At 41.0% G+C, this 23,105-nt stretch overlaps 1 protein-coding gene and 1 pseudogene across 2 annotated transcripts in view; one reads left to right on the plus strand and one right to left on the minus strand.

The window, feature by feature from the left end:
- The window catches only part of Tmtc1 (transmembrane O-mannosyltransferase targeting cadherins 1), a 258,438-nt gene that overhangs the window by 126,985 nt on the left and 108,348 nt on the right, over window positions 1-23,105 (minus strand). For both annotated transcript variants that reach the window (XM_087199944.1, XM_087199945.1), the window contains exon 7: window positions 22,531-22,634. In XM_087199944.1, coding sequence (XP_087056070.1) covers window positions 22,531-22,634 — 104 coding nt within the window. The remainder of the gene's footprint in view (window positions 1-22,530; window positions 22,635-23,105) is intronic.
- LOC110344013 (sorting nexin-2 pseudogene) lies at window positions 14,870-16,469 on the plus strand (annotated as a pseudogene).

Here is a 23,105-nt window from a genome sequence, read left to right on the forward strand (position 1 = left end):
CAACAAGAGAAAGCATCACATGACACTGCAGGGATACGATGTACAAACACCAGGATGTTGGAACCACCAGAACAAGTGATCTAGTTTCCTGAACAAGCATATTATAATAGGGTAGGGGGCATCTATAAGCTAAAGATGACTTAAGAGACATCAAACAACTGCAACTTGTGTTTGGATCCTATTCACTCACACTATTATCAAAACTAATCATTTATACACAACTGGAAAAATCCCTAAATGCTGACTGACAACACAACTGGACACAGAGAATTATCATTAATTTTTTTAAAGTATGATAATGGTATTTTGGTAATAATTTCTAACAGTTTCTGTCTTTTGGAAACATATCATAAAATCTAAATACATGAAATGAGTTTATATCTTGATTTCATCCAAAAGCTTGAGATTTGCTTCAAAATGATTGAGGTAAGGGAGAAGAGAGTGGATGGAACAGGGCTGTGGCTTATGATTTTTGACACTGGTAAGTGTGGGGGAGTTCTTTTTGCTACTTCTACTCGTATGCACATTTCATATTTTTCATAGTAAAACTTTAAGGGGGGAAGTCAGTGGAATTGGAAAAATACTATTTTCTTAGCTTATTTCTTTTACTTTTCTTTTTTTTTGGTACTGGGGATCGAACTCGGGACCTTGTGCTTGCGAGGCAGGCACCAGAACCACTGAGCTAAATCCCTAGCCCCTTCTTAGCTTATTTCTAATTGTAGCTTGACCATGCTAGTGTGAATTTCTTAATTTTAATTTCACATTTTGGCTTTGCCCTACAAGTTCTCTCCTGAGTTTCCTATGTTTCCTAGACTTGCAACGTTGTACTTGATAGGTCTCCCACTACCTCAGCAGCTATTATGTATAGTAGGTGCCCTCTTCCTATGGTGCTTTGCCCCCTCCCCTGTGTGACATTATGCCAAGATGGTTGCTCCCACCAAAGAACAAACCCTTCTTCCCAGCATGCCCCTGTTCCCACCTAGAGAGTAACCTAATACTCGCTCACCTCCTACCATCTAGTGAAGTCACCAGAGACAGCCCGGCAGATCTAGTCCCCTAATAAAGGCTTGTTGTGGCCTGGTCTGGTCTTGGTTTTTGGCCCTTTTACCTGACAGTACTTACACAAAAAAAATAAAGAATAATATTTTAAATGTTAATTGCAATGTGTTTAGATGTTTCTAAAGGAAAAATCACTGTGACTTTTTACAAAGACTGTAACCCAAATAGGTTCAAAAAGTAAAAGTAAATCAGAGAACTAAAAAGCAACTTCCCTTCCCTATAACACCAGGAAGTTCAAGACTATTACCTTGCCCAATATTTCCTTTTAATACATTTGTGTTATCTTTAGATGCTCAGAGATGTTTCCTATCTTCCAGTGCACGTATGCATTCAGATCATGCTGTTAATACAGTCGTTAAGTACTATCTGAAATACCGACATAGCACTGGAGTTTTTCTGCAAGGCTAAGCACAAAGAAGCCATTTGGAGTCACTCCAAAAGAAGGCCAGCTGAGTTAGCTGTGATCAACAACTAGAGTACTTAACTTCTTTTTAACACTGCCTCAACAATGAATTACATTCAAGCAAATCATGTTGTTTATCTCTGCTAAATTTTCAGAACTGAAATAATCAGTGGAGTATCTCCGCCCTGCTGGGTTCTCTCTTTTTTTTTTTTAAGCAAAAGCAAAACCAAAATGAATTATTTACTAATTTTCTACTATAAATTCTGCCAATAGCAAGAAAACCACTCGAATATCTTGCCAAAAAAGTGGAATATATAACACAGAGAGCCAGGAATTCTACTTAAACAATTTAGTCATGCATTTTCATTGAAAAGCAGTTTCGGAAGAGAAACAAATGAAAAAGAGAAGCTGTGGCTGTGGAGGGAAGGGAGTTCATCAAAGGGAACCCAAAACACTGGCTCTGGAAATCAAAATCTTCAGTTAATCAAGAAAAAAGGGTGCTTTAACCACAAAATATACACAGATTCTGTTTTTACCTTCGGGAAAACCAGGTCTCTAGTGCTACTTTTTTTTTTGGTACCGGGATCAAACTCTCCACCTTGCACTTGCGAGGCAGGCAGCGGAACCACTGAGCTAAATCCCCAGCCCAAAACCATGTCTCTAAAAGCTAACGAAGCCCAAAATAATTCCTTGTCCTAGACAGATGCCTACACCAGGTACCAATAACAAAATAACACCCCGCAAATAAATAGCTCTTGTTATCTTCCATAAAATATTACTGCTCAAAGGAGCCTTCTTTTTCCTTTGCTTTCAGAATGCTTTACTGATCCATACAGACAAGGCACTGGGTCCACTGAACGAACCTGTCTGCTCTTGGTGGGGCATCTGCCAACACAGCTGCTATACCAGCCTCAGCCGAAGATGCTTCTACTTCAACAATGGAGCACTTTGCCCTGCCCTAACTCTACTTCCACCTGCTAGGTTTGGGTGGTCTGTCCTTCCCCTTCCCAGGAAGTTGCCTATTTGCATCCTCACAATTCCTGAATGACCACTTCTGCTTCAAAGGGTCTCTACAGCCTTCCTGTGCCCCAACTGTGATAGCCAACCAGGCTCCATTTGTGTACCTGACTTAACGTGTGTAAAGTTGGGTGATTCTGGGGGGGGTCACCTTCCCCCCACCTTGGGAGTTCCCTCAGTTAATGCATAACAGGCCAGTGCATCCTGTTTGAGTCTGCAACTATATGTTATCTTTGTGACCTTATGGTAGAGGAGTCTGCAACTATATTGTCTTTACTACCTTGTAAACAGAAGACTCCCACACCTATGTGATACTTTGTTTTAATTAAACTGTGTGAAACTGCCTCGGAGCCCACTGACTTAGCAAAGTTTTGCTCCTGTGAAATTCCCTTTGTGCTCCTCCTCTCCCTGAGCCCTCCCCAAATAGAAGAGCCCTTAAAAGGACCCTGCAAACTGCCTTTCCTTTTTCCAGAGTCTTTTTGGCATGAGCCACTCTGGAATGCTGGCTATGATAATAAAGGATTCCATTTAATTCAGTGTGGTGCATCTACAAAACCACAATGACTCAACTAGGCAGGTATCCTCTGGTTATTACCATCGTGGCATCTTCTTTCCTTGCCATAACCTTCTCCAAGAATTGCCAAAGAAAACCACTTCCTTCCTGCATTACCCTTCTCAAAGCTCAGGAAATCTTCCCTTGAATTCTGTAAGTGCTGGTAGTTGCTCTGCAGATCTAGCCCCTGCTCTCCACAAAGGGTATTTTCATTGCATGGGGGTCAAAACACAAACGTACATTATGTGATTGGGTGTAGTACTGTCTTAGTCACTTTTTGTCCTTGCTGAGACAACACACCCAACATTGGCAACTTAAAAGAAGAGAGGTTTATTCTGGCTGTTTCAGTAGTTTCAGTCCATGTTCAGCAGGCTTACACACAGAAGTAGCATGGTGGAAGGGCCTGGGTAGAGGAGAGCTGTTCACTGTGTGGTGGCCAGGAAGCAGAGAGAGAAGGAAGGAGCCAGGAAGGGAGGTGAGCTTGTCCAGGTCACTGTCCCAGGGACACCTCTTCGGACCAGGCGCCATCTCCCAGCAGCACATGCAGTTCTGTACTCCTTTCCTCAATAATTCACTGATGAAGACAATGCTCCTATCACCGTATCACCTCCGAAAGCCCTGTCTGTGAGTGCACAAAAGTATGAGGGGGGTCACTCTTTACCTACAGCAATAGAAAATCATGTTTCAGTGGAGTTCTAAGAAATGACAGGTTACAAAAACTGAAGGAAGGATATCCTAGAATCTCCATAGAATTTAAATATAGGAAGGCAGAGTCCGGCAGGGCCACCAAAAAACAGCTTTAAACAATACATGAACATGTCCCTTCCTAAGAGTTAAGAATTCAAGATTTAAAATGTATAATATAAAGAAATATAAAATGACTCTAAAATGAAAAAATATCATGTCCACTGTCAGTAAAGATATACAGCAACCAAAACTTTAAAACACTACCATAAACTGAAGCACTTTGAGAACTGTAGGAAGTTCCATGGAAACAAAATACACGCCTATTTCATAACCTAGCAATTCCACTTTTAAGTTTACACCCAAAGACACCGGGTACACATCTCACCAAAACACATTTACAACACTGCTCATAGCAGTTCCATTCTTACCAGCCTCAAATGAGAGACATCTCCCATAAAATGAGTAGATATAATGTAAGAGATCCAGTGAAGGAAATCTGTTCAGCAATGAGAATGAACACAACGTGGATGACCCTTACAATGATAATGGAGAAACCCAAAAGAACAGGAAATCAATGAAAAGTATGCTCAAGGATAGGATGACTGGTAGCCAGACCCAAGCCCCAGAGGCCAGGCTGGCAGCAGAAAGCCACAGCCAATGCTGGTCCAGGGCCGTGGCAGCGGAGCAGAAGTGCCAGGCAAGTACTGTGGCTCTCACTGGGCCGAGACCCACCAGCAGTGCAGACTGCTTGCTGCGCAGCACCCAGGAACAGAGATGGAGAGACCATTCCCAGGCTCTAAGGAAACAGGAAAGGGGATCCACACACTCGCTGGCCAGCTTCTCCCTGTATCTTGTTAAACCTCTGGCTAGTAAGGACTAGTGGCCAATCAAACCAGATGAATTAAAGCAGGGCTACTCTAAAATATTCCAGAAGAATCCAAAGACAGGGTGCTTAGAGTAACTAACTCAGTGACTCGGGCTTTGTAGAATCATAAACCACGAGTCATCAGCAATTTGGGCGCTAGGCCTCCTTCAAGGCTGCCCAGCTGTCCAAGCTTTGGCCCCTCTGTCCGTGGCTTCTCAGGGTTGTTCAGAGCTGAGGATTGAGCAATGTCATCAGGGCCATCCCAGCCTCTTCTTTTCTCTTGTCTTAACACACTAGTCACTTCAAGGCTGGCTGTCACATCTTTAGGTTTCATAACCCTGAGAGCAGCACCCAAATGGCTCACCCCATCTTCTAGGCCCAACTCTTACCGGTGGCTCAGCCTGCACTGCTCCTACCCTGGGTCCCAGCACAAGCCTGACTTCCTCTGACAAGCCTTCTCTGTTACAGCCTTCCCCCGGCCAGGTGGTGGCCCACAGCTCAGGACTTAGCACACCACCCTGTGTCTGCCCACCATGGTGCCTGTCCTCACCACTGAAATGGAAACTAACTGGGGAGGGGCAGGGACTATTTCTTGTGTATAGTTATTTCCTCAGCATCTGGCCCTGCAAACTCACTCTAAACTGTAACAGATCAGCCTGACATTCAAATAATGCCTACAAATCTGGAAATACTTGAGTTTTATTTTTTATTTTGACCTAAGATGACATATACATTTCTATAACCCAACAAAAACAGGTCTATAACCTGCTTGTATCAGTCAGCTTTGCTATAGCTGAGACACAATACCTGACACCTACGATTTGCTGGAGGAGAGGTTTAAGGTGGTTCATATTTTAAGGGAATCCAAGCCATGGTTAGCTGGCTCCAAGGCAGGAGCACCATGGTGGAGGGGCATGGGGAGGTCTTACTTCGTGGTGGCCAGGAAGCAGAGCAGGGAAACAGTGCCAGTGAGGAAGGGACCAGGGAGCAGACACAGACCCCATGGCTACATGTCCATGACCCAGCCAGACACACCCAGAAACATGCCCCATAGTCCCTTGAGCATGTCCCAAAGACAATCCAGTTGAAGCTCCACCCGAACTTCCATCCACTACCTTCCCAGGAGCCCTGGCATGCAGCTGAAGGGCACAGAATGCAGATTCTTCCCTGCAGCCTGCTCAGCACCTAACGCCACACTAGCTCGTGGGCCTCTATGGAACAGAAGAGACCATGCAGTGAAAGACTTCTGTCTCATGTCGAGAGCCATTCTATATAATTTTGGGGGAAAATCATTTCATAATTAAATTGTGGTTAGGGGTTCCTCTAAAGCCTAGTGTCTTGCTGGTGAGCAGGCTATAGCATATGGAAACATAACTCTATGTGCCTCTGGTCACAGCTGAGGCCTCAATGGTCTTGTGATGCTGTAATGCTCAACAGCAAGATTGGATCAGCTGAAGAGATCCTGGTTCTTTGAGAACCAACTGAGTAGTAATAAAAAAGAGAAAGGTTTTGCCTGGAGGAAGACAAATTCCTTGTAAGAATGGTTTGTGCATCTCACTGTCCTCATCAGCATAAGACCCTCGTCAGCATAAGATCACTGCCACCCTCTGAGTCACCTCATATTCTCTCCAATTATTATGTACACCCAATTAGTAGTGGCCAGATCCGAGTGTCTTTGTGTGTACCCACTCTGGCATAGACCTCCCAGCCCCCCATATACTTTGAAAGTCTGTCTCTTTGTCTTTCTTTCTTTCTCTTTTGCTGTACCCCTCTCTACACAGATCAGAGGACTCATATAAGCATCATCATAAATCTATACCAGGCTTATTTTGTACTTCTTTTGCATTAAACTGCAATGCATATAATTTAAGTGAAAACTGCTCCTACTACGGAAAAAGTGAATGTGAAAGTCCATTAAGTCTGTCTGACCTTTGAAATGTCCCATTAACAGGTTATCTTAGTAATAGAGACAGTTTTGTCACAGTAGCTAAAAAAGTGAAGTTCATCATTTAAGATCGCTAGCAACCTCTTACCCAGATATCTGCAAAAGAGCAGTTTCTGCAAAACAAAATGTGGTTCACGTCTTTGTTCATACTTTTGTTCCCTTTCTATCTAAAAAGCACTTAGCAACATCTTTATTTCAACCCAATATACTTCCCTCATCAAGCACAGCCTGTGCGCTGCTGGTTACTACACACTGGGCTATCCTGTTGGCCTATTAACGAACTCCTACAACAATACTGAGAATCCTGCTAAGATGTACAACATTTTCTGGTTTACAATGCATTTGCATATAAGGATCATCACCCTCATTCCTGCTGTAGAGGACATGCAGAGCCTGCACACACAACAAGGCTTCCAGTACAGTTCTCCACTTCTATCAGTCCTGCATTCACATCTCTGTTAACATGGAGAGCTGAAAGGAAATATGATGGGTGAGACACTGCTGTTTCATGGAGAAGAACCTAGGACCGATTGACTCTCTGCTTAATGCACCTCAGATGAACTTGAGCTTTCATGCAGTTAATGCAGGCAGGGCTGACACTGACACAGAATCAAGTACAACCTCCTCTGACAGCGTGCCCAACAGATGACTGTGCTGCTGCAGGTGCTGCTTAGGACACTCTGCAACAAGAATACAAGATTTAAGTTTGGACCTGGTGTTGCAGTCATTATGAAAAGTCATTTTTTTATTTTTATTTATTTATTTATTTTTATTGGTACTGGGGATCGAACTCGGGTCCTTGCACTTGCACAGCAGGCGGCAAAACCACTCAGCTAAATCCTCGGCCATGAAAAGTCATTTTTGCTTTTATGTTTCATTGCTAGCAGAAAATAAAAGGACTACTCCTTTACTTGTATCAGTTTCTCTGGAATTCCTGACTGCAATAAAATAGACTATGTAGATATGAAGGATTAAACAATCTTTTGAATAAATAAAATATCAATAAGTGATCTAGATCATCATTTTCCAATGAATGGTCCCTAGTCCTGAGATGAAATGTGCTACCTCCACAATTTCCCTCTTCTGACTCCCTCCCCTCCTCCTCCTCCTTCCTCCTATTCCTTCCTCTACTCCCAGTATCCAAGAAAAGTGAGATACATTACTACAACACTGTGTTATTTTAGTTTGGAAAACTACATTCAATGGCCTTGACAATTCTTTCATTCTCAAGAAGCTACTTCGCTATAAAATAAAATGAAATACATAATGAGGGTAGTCCTTGACCCCAAAGGGATTCCCTCACTACCTAGGGCACTGTTTATATCCATGGGTCTCAAAAAGAGTGATTCCAAGAGGCTGGGGGAGTGGCTCAGTCGAGTGTTCAGTAAGTAGTGTGCCTAGCCTGAGCAAGGCCTGATTCAATCCCCAGCACCACTAAAGAGGGGAGAGGGAGGGAGGGAGGCCCAGAAACACACAGGCTGCTGGTCACATATGGATTCAGTGGCCTATCACGAAGCCTTGCGACCTACTCAATCAGAACATCTGTGAGATGGAACAGGGAATCTTCATTGTAAACACGCTTCCTTTGGTGATTCTGTTACTACTTCTGGTTTGATAACTGTTGCTTTAAATTAACAGAATATCTTCAGTTCCATTTTTAAAAGCAAAGTTTTAAAGGTCTTGCTGGCCACTGAAGCATGAACACCACAGTTCATTCTGCACAGCCTTCTTTAAACAAAGTATTATTTTATTTTGTATTAGTATTTGTTAATGCTACATAATAATTACGTTCATCCTGGGGAATGAGTACATGTACTTATCAGATCTTGATCATTTTTACTCTCCCTTTTCCCTACAAGGTGTTATTTCATATTAAAAAAAGCTTTTAAATTCAATAAAGATATGTTCTGAGTTGATGATGAGACAGCCTCCACATGAAGGGAGTCCAGAGCCATAATTATTAGGAAAAAAAGGTTGTAAGGTTGCCAATCGAGATTAAGGTTGTGAGCCTGTTTGGAATCATTAACTGAAAATAGGAAAACAGAGAAAGATGTGTATTTAAAAGGAAGATGTTGAGATCTACCTTAATCTTATTATTTCTTGTCTTGATCTTTTCCTACAATGTAACAGAAGCCTCTGGCTTTATTTCTGAACAGTAGAAACTTACTTGCCCACTTAAGCAAATCTATTCTAGGTGCTTATCCAGAACTATAGCACATGAAAAAACATGTTACTGAAAGGAGGACTTTGTATTCTTTCACTGAAAATCCTACTTCATCTGCTTCGTGGATCTGCAAGACAACCATTTACAATATTATGAAGACAATACTTCTTCCATCAAATGTACACTCCTTTATCCCTTGGCCCCTGCAAATCTCATAAAACAAAACCCAATTAATAGGCAGCAGACAGTTGCCTGAATAGAGGAAACATGTTCTTTCTACTGCAGGTTCCAAACCTATGCAGAAGTGGTGCTTCTGAGGCTTTTGATTTTACCTATCATTTCAGATTTACAGGAGGGAGTGCTGAAGTATTGCATTTCTAAAGACACTTACTTAGAGAAACAGAAGAGTAAATCCTGGGCTAAAAGACACCATTCTGACAGGACAAGTTACACATAAATCCAATCCATCTCCTCACGAATGTATGTCCATTGAACCCTCAGAGGCAGATTCTCTGGGCATTAGGCCCGAGAATTGTACTTGAATGTGTTGTGCAGCTGTTTCTGAGGCACATGTGAGTGGACTATAAAATCCTGCAAAGCTCTAGTCAGGGAAATACTTGGGGGTTAATTTATAAGAAGCCAAGCAACCATGGTCTTGGGTTTGAAGAGAATTGTTCTCAGACGGAAATCAAAAGTCTCCACAGTAAAAGTGCAGTAAGAATTTCTCCCACCATTCACAATCAGCTGAGGACAAGTCGGTTGCAGATGGGAAGATACCACCAGAATCAGAGGCAGACACCAGTGCAGAGAGACAGCTACCCTCCCTTTCCCCCTGTCCTGGATCCAGCCCAGAGCCCTGTGCTCACTCTAAGCCAGTGCAGTACAACAGAAATACACTGAAAGCACGCATCATTTTCATTCTTCTCTAAGTTACATCACTTGCCTTGGCTTTATTCTTTTGGTTTGGGATTTTTTACTCCAAACCCACCCTCTGCCCTGTCTACAGTCCTCTTTCATTCTCAAGAACACCCAACTGTCATCCTGTTTTGTTGTAACTATTCTCAGTTCAACTTTTGTTTGTCTTAACCCGACATCTGCCTTCCCTCACCAATTTATCTGTGGTGAAAACTTCTGTTCTGGCCATTATTCCTATAGAAATTCCATTTGCGAGTAGGGACAGGATGGCTGAGGGGATCTGAAACTATGAGGGCAAAATTGTCTTCATTGTTAAAAAAAAAAGGAATTTAACAAAATGACTTTGAGCAGCCACAAAAAAGATAACAGAGAAGTCTCTGTAACTAATTAAATGCAGCTACAGCTAATCATTTAGATTTTGAAGGCTCAGAACGGTGATGGACACATGAGGTCAGAAAGCTATGGTGACAAAGAGGAGTGGATACAGACTGGGCCAGGCAGGGACAGCTCCCTCAGACACTCCAGTTAAGGGCTCCACCATCCTTCTAGAGAAGGAATTGGAACTTAATGCCAGAACCACACAGTACTGTATTTGTATTTTGCCATACACGTAATGCAAGTTAACCAGTGTCCCCAGTATAAATTCCATCATTCTCAGGGAAACATTCTATTGCCGCTGTGAAGTTACAAGTCAACATACCCCTGCAACTATTTCTGAAGATTAAAAACTAGACAAGGCATGGAGGGAGGGGAAGATTAATAATGCCAATCACGTTCTGGGTGCTTACAGGGGAACATCAGGGGTGTTACAACCCCCTCCGAAAGGAGGCCAACAAGTTTCAATCCTTCCCAAGGTTGCTAAGGGTAACAGGATTGCCACTTACTCATCCAATAGTATTACTGGGAGTTATTTCATACCAGACTCTGAGCCAAAGTCTAATGAAACCAGAAGATAATTTTAAAGGCCCTGAAAACAATTCTTACCCACAGGGCTCTAAGCAATGTGAGTCAAGACTTCAGTCTGCGTGCAGAATGTTTTCACAATTAACTTTTTGATTTCTACTTCCATGAACTGGTCACCTTCGATCAGGGTCATCCCAGGAACCTACCCTATATCTGCTCTTGGGAGAGTCTCACATGGAAAAACCCCCAGCTTCCCAAGTTAACACATTCATGCATTCACTCATTCATTGACCAGTTCTTGGTAAAATGCTAAGAAATAAAGTACTGAAAAAATTCACATGCCGAGGCAGGAAGGGGAAGCAGTCATGGCATTGAGTCACAGAAAGCTTCCTAAAAGAGGAGGCACCTATCTGAGCCCTGAGGAACATAGGACTTGGCCTCGGAAATTCATGTTGTAAGTAAACACAACGATTATCTGTGAGGACTCCAGGAAGCTGACAGGTTATGTTGTAGTGGTTCCTGAAACAGGCTTGAGGATACTTGCTGATAGTAAATACAGGAGGAGAAAAATGTGTTTCTGAAAAAGCTAAACCTGGAATTTCTCTCAGGGAGCAAATCATCATCTGAGTGGGGTTTTTTTTGGTTGTTTTTATTTTAAAGGCAAACACCATCACAGGCCATGTCAGACACAAAGGTATGAATGCCTTAGGTCTGTTTAATTTTCTACAGAGAATGGGAGACTGCATTTCCCAGCCCACTCACAGCCTGGTGGGGCAGACAGCTTCTGGAGTGCAGGTCTGGGCAGAAGTGACATGGGCCTCTTAAAGCTGACACGAATGGTGTGGTAGAATCAATACTTGATGACAATAGGGAATGGAGTCAATTTTTAGATATCACAGAGATATTGTGGTTATATTTTTTAAAAGACAAAATAATGTTGACCGAATTGATCTTATATCTGGAACTGCTTTCAAAACCATTCAGTGCTGGGTCAGGGAAAATGAAAAAGGTTGAAAGTGAGTGGGGGTGTTGATGAAGGAAGACTGGATGAAGTTGACAGACACTGAAACCAGGGAAGAAGAACAAAGCATGAAGCTCTTTATTTTTTTTAATTTTTCATTTTTTTGGTAGCGGAGATCAAACTCGGGACCTTGTACTTGCAAGGCAGGTGGCAGCACCACTGAGCTAAATCCGTGGCCCAGGAAGCTCTTTATTTTATTCCCCCTACTTTCATAATATGTAATGTAAAGTTTCAATATAAGAAGTGTGAACCCTCAAACTTTCTCTTCCTCTGCTAAACCAACTTAGCTATTTCAGATGGCAGGATGGTAATCTGGAAGATGGCAAGACCCACAGCCATCTTCTTATGAGCAAAATTATGAGCAAAATAATCTTATGAGCAAAATAATCCTTCTATGTTAAGCCATTTCCACTGAATTCAGAGTTTGCTATTACCTCAGCATAGCCTAGGGTCACCAAAGTAAGATCAATGTGAATGGTTTTAGAGATAATTTAGTCTGGAATAGCCTCTATATCCTGGGGCTGTATCAAAAATGTTAGGAGAAGGAATGGAAAGGGAAGAACAGAAGAGGAAAGAGAATGCTATGGTGTGAATCTAAAATGTCCCCCAAAAGTCTCATGTGTTCAGAGGTGGGACTTTTAGGTGGTGATTAGATCATGGGAGTGCTACACTCATCAGCAGATTAATTTATAACTAAATGTGCTATTAGGTAGTGGGGCCCAGTTGGAGGAGGGGGGTCATTAGGGATGTGCCTTTGTAGGGTATGCATACTGTTCTGGCGTTCTTGGGCTCTCTCTGCTTCTATGAGTTGCACACCTTTCCTCTGCCATGCCCCTCTACCATGTTTGTGCCTTGAAGCCAGCAGAATATGGACTGACACCTATGAAACTATGAACTTAAATAAACTTCTCTTCTTCTCCTCTTTAAGTGGTACATGTCAAGTATTTGGTTCCAGTGGCAGAAAGCTAACTAATTCAGAAAATTGCAGCTGAGAAGTTAGGTTGTTGCTATGACTATACCTGACTTTATAGTTTAAAATCTCTTAGAAATGGTTTGCTGAAAAAGTTTGGAAAAGCTAGGAGACGCAGGCTAGAGAAGCCCTAGAAAGCTATAAAGCAGAGCCTGATGAATGGTCCTGGTTGGAAGTCAGAAAAGCAGAAAACTGATAGGAGCAAGGACAGTAAAGGCCAGGCTCAAGAGGTTTCAGATGAGAATAAATACTCTATTGGGCACTGGAAAAGAGCCCATTTATGTTACATTCTGGCAAAGAACCTATCTACATTTGTCCTAAGATTTTACGGGAGGCTGAACTTAAAGGTGGTGGACTAATACGGTGGAAGAAATTGTAAGTCAGCATAATATTCATGCAATAGCATGGATACTGCTGACTCCTTTTAGCCAGTTATATAGTAAGAATTGAGAACATAGGCAGAGCACAAAGATATAAAAAATGCTTGTTTGGTCAGAAAGGAACCACATGCAAAGTTTAGGCCAAAAGAGGTACGGCTGGGCTGGGGATTTAGCTCAGTGGTTTCACTGCCTGCCTTGTAAACACAAGGTCCCGAGTTCCATCCCTGGTACCAAAAAACCCCAAAAACAAAAACAAAAATAAACAACAAAAGAGGTATGGCTGATGGCTGAAAAAATTGGTGTCATTAAAAAAATACTTTGAGCCAAAATAAGAAGATGCCTTAACATCATTTCAAATCTTCAAGACCCCACCAATTACAGGTGAAGAGTGAAAAGGTATAAACTTTTCATATGAGAAGATAATGCCTTGATGTACTGTGCAGAAAGGGCCTCCTAAGGAATTAGTTGGCCAGGATTCATTTCATTACACTCAGTACCCTGACAGAAACCACTGCAACCATGGTCCAAGGGGGTCTGGTTACTGCTTGAGCTGGGAACAGACCCTGGTGTTGTCCCCATGGCACTGATCATGCAGGCAGACAGAATTCAAGAGTTTTGGGATACAGGGGCTTCTACTCAGGTTACTAAAGAAGGTCTAGGAAGCCAGGTAAAAATGTGTTGCAGTGTCAGAGACACTGCCAGGAGCCCCTGAGAGAATGGTAGAAGTGAAGATGAAGCAGCAATGGAGATCCCAGGAATTTGGAGATGTCATGAACATGGAACATCCGCCAAAAAAGCTGCAGGCAGCAAACAGAGCCAGTCAGAACAGAGACCACATGGGTTGTGACCAGCAAGGCCATAGAAGTAGGGCTGGCCAATCTGTCTGGGGTTCACCTAACCTTGACATCAGACAGGAAGCTACAAGACTTAATGTTTGCCCTGCTAGGAATCAGTCTTGCTCTGGAATGATTTCTTTCTATTCTCCTATTCCTTCCATTTAGAATGAGAATGTTTATCCTGTGCTATTGTTTTAGGGAACATGAGTCTCAGAAGAGAGTTTGAACTTGGACTTTTGAGCAATGCTAGCTGGAACTATTAAGACTTTCTGGTAATGCTTAGAGGTGGACTACATGCATTTTGCATAACAAAATGGACATGAGCCTCATGGAAGCTAGGGTGAAATGTTACAGTTTAGATCTAAAATGTTCCCCCAAAGTTTCATCTGTTCAGAGGTGGAACTTTCAGAAGGTGATTGGATCAGAGGGCAATCGGCTCATCAGTGGATTAATCCCTTGATGAGTTTACAGCTGAATGTGCTATTAGGAGGTGGAGCCCAGTTGGAGGAGAAAGGTCACTAGGGGCTCACCTTTGAAGGATGTATCTATTGTTTTGGCTTTCTTGTTCTCCTTCCTTCCAGCTGTCATGAGGTAAGTGGCTTTCCTCTACCATGACCCTCTGCCATGATGTTTGTGCCACATGAAGATTTATTTGGCTCATAGTTGCAAAGATTTTTTACTCCATGGTTGGCTGAAGTATACAAAAGCATGCTCAGCTGAAAAATGTCTTAATGACAAAAAGCAAAACAACAATAGATGCAGAGAGGGAAGTGTGAAATGGCTTCAAAAACAGAAAGGTAAAGGCAGGTATCATATCCACAGAAGCAGCAGATATATCAGAGAGGAGTCCACTCTTCATTTACCCACCATACAATAAACAATAACTGTAGTTCTCCCTTGCATATGGACAGCATAATCTATATAATTGACCAGAGAGACAAAGTTATTTAGATATGGTCTCTGCCCTTGAGAAATGCCTTTCTTCATGAGAAAGAAAAACTGGCAAATAATCTTTAACAATAAAGTTTAGTAGAAGAAAAATATATTCTCAAGGATGAATTAAAAGCCAGCAAGATCTTACAGAAGAGAGGCATGCGTGCTCATGTGACGGGTCCGCTAGGCCCCGTACTCAGTCATCCTGGCAAGCGAAGATGGCGGCCGAGAGGGAACCTCCTGCGCTGGGTGACGGGAAGCCTACCAACTTTGAGGAGCTGGAGTATGGGGAGGACCTGTTCACCAGCACTGCCTCCACGTTGGAGTCAAGTCCATCATCTCCAGAACCAGCTAGTCTTCCTACAGAGGATATCAGTGCAAACTCCAATGGCCCAAAACCATCAGAAGTTGTACTGGATGATGACAGAGAAGATCTTTTTGCAGAAGCCACAGAAGAAGTTTCTTTGGACAGCCCAGAAAGAGACCCTATCCTGTCCTCGGATCCTTCTCCTGCAGTCACACCAGTCACTCCTACTACATTCATTGCTCCTAGAATTGAGTCAAAGAGTATGTCAGCTCCTGTGATCTTTGATAGATCCAGGAAAGAGACTGAAGAAGAAGCAAATGGAGATATTTTTGATATAGAAATTGGTGTGTCAGATCCAGAGAAAGTTGGTGATGGCATGAATGCTTACATGGCATACACAGTAACAACGAAGACTTCTCTTTCCATGTTCAGTAAGAGTGAATTTTCAGTTAAAAGAAGATTCAGCAACTTTCTTGGTTTGCACAGCAAGTTAGCAAGCAAGTATTTACATGTTGGTTATATTGTGCCACCAGCTCCAGAGAACAGTATAGTAGGTATGACCAAAGTCAAAGCAGGTAAAGAAGATTCATCAACCACTGAGTTTGTAGAAAAACGAAGAGCAGCACTTGAAAGGTATCTTCAAAGAACAGTAAAACATCGAACTTTATTACAGGATCCTGATTTAAGGCAATTCTTGGAAAGTTCAGAGTGGTGTGAAGAAAAGCAGCAACAATTTGAGAATCTCGGCCAGCAGCTTAGGAAACTCCCATGCCAGTGTCGAAGCTTTGGTCTGTCATAGCAAAGAACTTTCAGCTAATACAGCTAGCTGCCTTTGCTAAAAGTGCTGCCATGTTAGGTAATTCTGAGGATCATACTGCTTTATCTAGAGCTTTGTCTCAGCTTGCAGAGGTTGAAGAGAAAAATAGACCAGTTACATCAAGAACAAGCTTTTGCTGACTTTTACATGTTTTCAGAACTACTTAGTGACTACATTCGTCTTATTTCTGCAGTGAAAGGTGTGTTTGACCATCGAATGAAGTGTTGGCAAATATGGGAAGATGCTCAAATTACTTTGCTCAAAAAACGTGAGACTGAGGCAAAAATGATGGTCGCTAACAAACCAGATAAAATACAGCAAGCTAAACATGAAATAAGAGAGTGGGAGGCGAAAGTACAAGGAGAGATTTTAAACAGATCTCTAAAACAATTCGAAAAGAAGCAGGAAGATTTGAGAAAGAACAAGTGAAGGATTTTAAAACTGTTATCATCAAGTACTTAGAATCATTAGTACAAACACAGCAACAGCTGATAAAATACTGGGAGGCTTTCCTACCTGAAGCCAAAGCCATTGCCTAGCAATAAGATTGTTCCACTGAAGAAGACACTGGATGTTGCTCCAGTTATCCTGAACTCCACAATGAACTCATTTAAAACCATCCAAATAAACCACTATATATTTCATGAATTACATGTGTTTTTTTACATATAAATAAATATATATATACACACACACACACACACTCTGACTTTTTATTACTGCTGCATGTCCTGTCTTTGAATTAAGTGGACTGTGGCATGACATTCTGCAATACTTTGCTGAATTGAACACTATTGTGTCTTAAATACTTGCACTACAATGTGCACTGCAAGGCCAGAAAATTTTACAATATTTTTTCTTTATGCTCTATAGTACGTTTACCTTCTTAATGAAATGAATTATCAATGCATTATTAATGTTCACTTTTACATTCCTGTACAGAAATTATGATTTTGTGATTATAGTAATAAAATGATTACTCCTTGTGAAAAAAAAAAAGATCTTACAGAAGACCCAGCAACCAAAGCATAAAGGAAATGGTACTGTAGGACTGGAAAGCTGCAGAAACTGGGCTGTAAGGAACAAAGGACTTGAAGCAGTGACTCTGGGTTAGGTGTAAGCTTAGAAGGAAGGGCAGAGTAAAGGGTTAGGAGATGGATGCAAAGGGAGCAGCAGCGGCCAGATCCCTGGAACAGGGAACCACCCACCTTCTAGATATTGAAAGCATTAGAAATACCACCTAGGAATGGTGTAGTGGATGGATCTGAGGAGAGCAAATGGTGGGGAGAGAGACAAGTCAGGAAGCTATTCTGGTAACACCGGAGAAAGACCATGAGAGACTTCCTGGAGATGGGGCCGGTGGGAACGGATGGCTACAAATGAACAAGGTCTAGAAATAAGAAATTCAATATCATGGGACTGCTTGGATGTGAGGAATGAAATGAAAAGTCATCATCGTGACTGGCAGGTCATTTGCTCTGCACTACTGAGTGGACAGTGGGCCTAGGGAAACTTGCTTGTCAAGAGGCAGTGAAAGCTGTACAATCAGAATACTATGTCCTCTGTTCTTTGCCCTTTACACTGCTATTTTTAAATGGAAAGTAGCAGCATTTACAATTCAGTGTCATGTCACTCAACTGATCCACACAATCTCATTTAATAATAGATGGGAAAGTTATTGATCCATCATGAAGGATCAACTGACAGCTAATACAATCTAAGTATTTAGGTTAAAATGGAAAAGTAAAAGATTATTGATCTTAATGACTTGCCTTGTGGCTTGACATGACCAATGGTCAAGAATAAGTCAAATTCTATATGGCTGCCAAAATGCTGTTAACAAACTATATCAAATAATAACTTTAAAAATATTGAAACAAGCCAGGCAAGCTGGCACGAGCATCTCAGAGCATTTCAAGTGAGGTCGGCCTGGACAACTTAGTGAGACTTGTCTCAAAATGAAAAGAGCTGGCAGGGCAGGGGGGGCACATTTGTCTTGCACGCACAAGGTCCTAGGCTCAATGCTCAGTACTGCTAAAAAAATTAAATCTTGCATGATCCTCATACAAATAGTAAAAATAAAGGGTTTATATAATTTATTAGTAAGTAAAGCACATACTTGGCAAAAGTGGTTCAAAAGAGAACTAAGCAGTCTTCTTGTGTGTAACACAAAAATAGATTAATAAATGAGACTTCATCAAAATTTAAAATTTGTATGCTTCAGAGGACATCAAGAAAGTGAAAAGAACACACAGAAAGGGAGAACTTGCATAACTCTAATAAAGGATTTGTATCTAGAATAGATAAAGACTCAAAGACACAATAATATTACAACTTAATAATGAAAGACAACTCAAACAGAATATAGACAAAGCGTATGAATAGAGATTGTGTCAAAGAACATAGTAAAATGGCCAATATGCACATGAAAGGATGTTCCACGTCTTTAGCCATTAGGGAAATATAACAAATCCATAAGGAGTTACCATTTTATACTGATTAGCTATAATAAAAATATAAAGATTATCAAAAGGACAAGTTTTGAGCTGGGTATAGTGGAGCACACTTGTAACTGCAGTACTCTAGGAGGCTGAGGCAGGAGGATCCTAAGTTTGAGCCCTAGGCAATGAAGAGACTTAGCAAGACCCTGTTGCAAAAGCAAAAGATAAAAAGAGCTCAGGATGTAGCTCAGTGTTAACACTTTGGATTCAATCCCTAGAAGTTAAAAAAAACAGAAAGTTGGAGATGTGGAGAAACTACAACCTTCATACACTGTCAGTGGGAAGTAGAATGACAGAGCTCCCTTGGTGAACAGTCTAGTAGATCTGCAAAGAGCTAAACACAGAATTACACTTCTGACCCAGCCATTCCATATGCAGGTACACACTGAAGAGAAACGAAAACACACCCACACAGAAAGCATACAACAGCAGTACTCAGCCAAAAAGGAGAAACCACTCAAATACAAATTTTTTTTTGGAAAAAGAAAAAGTGAAAGTAGAAGGAAAGAATGGAAACAAAGCTTCTGTACCTAGGGAGGAGAGGGGGCTTGAGGGGGGAATGGGATGAAATAAAATTTATTTAAAAATTTAAAAAGAAAATGTGGTATATCCATCCACACCATGGGACTCTGATGGGGAATGAAGAAGAATGTAATATAGATGCATGCTACCATATAGCTGAGCCTTGAAACATGACGCTAACGGACAGTCAGAGACCACACAGGAGACAATTCCACTCACAGGACAGGTCCAGAATGGGTCATCTACAGAGATGGAAATCAGAGCCAGGGCTGCCAAGGGCTGGCAGGCAAGGGTGAAGAGGAAGTGACTGCTAGTGAATATGGGTTTGGGGGTGCAGGATACAAAAATATTTAAAATTGATTGTAGTAATGGCTGCACAATTCTGTGAGTATACAAAAAAATAACTGAATTGTACAGTTTAATAAATGAGGTGTATACTATTCAAAACCTACTTTTAAAATTAAGTAAACTGAATACACATATAAGATAAATATATACATATACAGAGTACAGAATTCAATTTTTAAAATTGGAATTTTCATAGTGAGTGGAAAAATAGAAATAACACTACCAAATCTGACACAAATTTGCTCAACGTCCCACAAAGCAGTAAAACTGTAATATTGAAGTTTTTTTCTACTAGAGAAAAAATTAATTATCCCAACTATCAGGTTACTATACATTAAATTCTAAGATGACGGTGTTGTAAACTGTAATAAACAGCAATAATAAGTATATGATACTAAAGTTCTATATTCTAGCGCAAGTTGCACAGGCTTCTTCTGTTTTATTTTCATGTCTTAGACAATTGTTCTTCACAAAGGTTTCTTGTGAGCACACCACAGTGATTTTCATCTCTGTTCAGTTAAGCAGAAGTAACAAGGTATTTCCTCTGAGCTAAACACATGGAAATAACAAACCTAAGAGAGGAACATCAGCGGTGAAGTCAGAGGAAGCCATCAGAAACAAAGGAAAACTTAACCAAGCTACTCTTAAAAGATAGTAGGGTCTTTAAAAACCTGTATGTAATTAATAAACACAGCAACAACCGGATGTAGAGACACTGAAAATTCTCACTTGATAATAAGTATACTTACTTGAAAAGAAGAAATAGTACCTGAACAATGGAAGCGAATATGTTACTGAGAGTTGAGAGACGTTTATAACCCAGCAAGAGAAGTGGTCAGGGACTGTGCCCTCAAATCGCTCCTCTGTGACTGTCTGGAGCCACGCCTGCAGGGAGGTACTGAGTTCACAGGAGGGCATGGCCGGCCCCTGAACCAGGGGCCCTGATGTGTTCACAGGAAGACGTGACAGTAAACTTTCATTCCTCACTCATGATGTGAGCACTTGGCAAGAAAGCAGCCATCTACTGGCCAGGAAGAGAGACCTTACACTCACTAGGAGTTTTGTTTCAGCCCCTGGAAGGTGAGTGCAGAACAAAGTTTCCCACGAAGCAGACCAACACAGCCAAGGGACAAGCTTGGGACGAGCAGACTGATCCCCAGGTTGGCCACATCACGGGCAAGTGACACAGAGAATCAAAACTCCAGCCAAACCAGGAAACAGACCAAGATAATCCAATCCTAGACCCTCTGCCTGCCAGAGGCATGAAGTACATAGGTGGAGTGGAAACCTCCTCAGCAAAGAAGTGAGACAATCCCAGGATGCTTACAGAAGTCTGTTCTAAGGCAGCTATTTTAATAAAATATGAAAAGCCATTCACAACTGTCAGCTGAAATGTCCCTAAGTATCCACAGATTTTAAGTTTGAACCTCAAAAACAGAAAGATACCTTATTTAAAAGAAGAAAGAAGATAATAAAAGTGTGGTTCTCAAGATATCATATTCTATGGCTGTCTATGTACTGAATTTCCCCAGTGCAGTCACTGAGCCTCCGCAAGGGCTAACAGACAGAAAGCCTGGCTAAAGGTAAAAGATAGAACCCCAGCGAATGTCTGGCCTGAGACCCTAATTTTGCCAGGGGTTCTCCAAAGATTTTTTTTGTTTGGAGGTACTACAAGCAAAGTACAGCTTATTTCTGTGGGCACTGAGCTGAAATTCAGTCAGAGACCAAAGGCCCCGAGGACCCTGAGGCAGGCACTGGGTTAATGGTAGCTCTTCTCTGATGAAAAGAGCTGGCTGTGAGTTGAGAGCAGTGTGCTCCTGCTCCACTGTCTCTTTTAATTGTGCATCTTGGCTGTTGGACTCTGGCAAATGCAGGGAGCAGGCGACATCTAATTGTAAAGATAAGAACAAATGCTCAAATTTAGGAGATGAGAAAGCTTGGAAGGAAACCAACCCAAAGCCAAAAGAAACGCGACCATCATCTAAGAACAAGAGCTGGCAAAGCTCATTTTCACTTAAATGCAGAAAGTAGCTATTTAAGGGGCTAGAGAACCTGAAACAATTTATCAATGAGTGATCATAGCTAAAAATACCCAGATAACAAGCCCTGGAGATTCTGAAAGTCAGTGAGAGGTATCTTAAAAGGGCAAGAGGACTGCAACACAGCAAAAAGCAAACTAGAGATGTGAAGCTTAAAGAGTAATTGAACACTCTGAAAAATCCAAGATATTAATAAATATGTGTAAAGATTTTAAAATGCGTAAGAGTTAAGTCAACACTAGAGATTAGGTACCAAATAATTTCTGCATGAATACTCCATATAGTTAATATATGTTGAAAGTAAAAAAAAGATTTGTGACATTATAAAAATGCATCAATCAACTTGGAAGGCATCCTTTTAAATGGAAAATAGTCTAAATGAAAAGAAGAAGGGCCGAGGGTACAGCTCAGGGGCGAAGTGTGGCCTAGCACATGCAAGGCCCTAAGTTCAATCTTAAACATCAAAAATAAAAATAAATAACAAGAAAAAAGCTAGAAATAAAGAAAACCATATGAAGTAAAGAGAAATTTACTGATTAAAACATATAAGGTAAATGAGTGCTATAAAGCAAAGATTGTTACCTGGCATATAAACAAGACAAAAACCTGTTATTCCTAAGAGACAAAAATAAGCCAAAACATAAATGGGCTAAGATCAAAGTTTAAGGTTTATTATTTCTTTCAAATACAAAAAGGGGATATTACTATCATAAAAATGGTATTAGATAATATTCAAAGGTATATATATAACTATGAAAATATAAGAATAGCACATCTTAATGTTTAAAACATTATAGTGCAATATGTTCTGAAAAAAGCTATGAAAATTGTCAAATACAGTTACATCCACAAGCCTCAACAGAATATCACAGCAGATGACACAAGCAAGGAGTGAAACATCTCAATGAACTGGAGACCATGACCAGTATCACTTCCTGACTCCATGTTTCTATAACTCTTATGGACAAATGACAATATACAATTATTCATATCCTACCAAAAGCTGTGGTTCATCTGTTTGTCACTTAGAACCACTCAATGATTTTAGTCTTACAAAAGGTTACAATGACCATCAACTTTAATTTACTTCTCTGTGCTTTGTTCTCCAACATTTGCCATATAAGCCACTTAATATATTATTGGTAATCAGTGTCCAATAAAATATTTGCTGAATAAACACACATATACCAATGAGAACAACAGCAATAACACTAACAACATAGCTACAGTCATTGAAAAGAATTCCAAATGTAGGATAGTACTTTCCTTCTTACCCAGACACAGACCTATGTTAAAACTATGTAACAAATACCAAGTAAAATTTTAAAAAATTATTTCTACTGACCTTGTAAGAATATAAGGCGAAAACGAAGCTGGATTATCCTGCTCCGAAAAGAGGGGCATAGATCCTCCCATTATCCACAGACGGAAGTACAAAATGATAATGACCTTAAGAGAAGAAGAAGATTTGGTAAGACAGCCACCAGCAATCTCTTTCCTCTCCATCTGTACATTTCACTCCTACTATCAAGAAATAGTCAACTCCCCTCAAATCTGGCTTGGTCTTCTGACACATAAGACCAAGAGAATATGGCAGAAGACACACTATGTAACTCTAGGTCTGACCCTAGAAAGAACCGCAATCTTTGGTTCCTTCTTTTAGAACCTAGCTTCCCGTTGTAGGGAAGTCCTATCCTAGAAAGAGTGGCCATAGGGAAAGGCCCAAGAGGAGGATACACAACAAAGAAAGAGCATGTACTGATCTTCTCTTTAGGTAGGTGAAAAAACCTTGCCTAAATAACTCCCACCAAAGATCAGGATGATCAGAAGAATGACCCCACTGCAGGCTGCCCAAATTAAAGCATTTAGAACAAATACGTGGAGACTGTATTTACACCACCAAGTTTGGGAACATCTGTT

The sequence above is a fragment of the Heterocephalus glaber genome, unplaced genomic scaffold (assembly GCF_053883595.1).
Source record: "Heterocephalus glaber isolate CG9 unplaced genomic scaffold, H.glaber_assembly_v1.0 deba00001733, whole genome shotgun sequence".
Lineage (NCBI taxonomy): Eukaryota > Metazoa > Chordata > Mammalia > Rodentia > Bathyergidae > Heterocephalus > Heterocephalus glaber.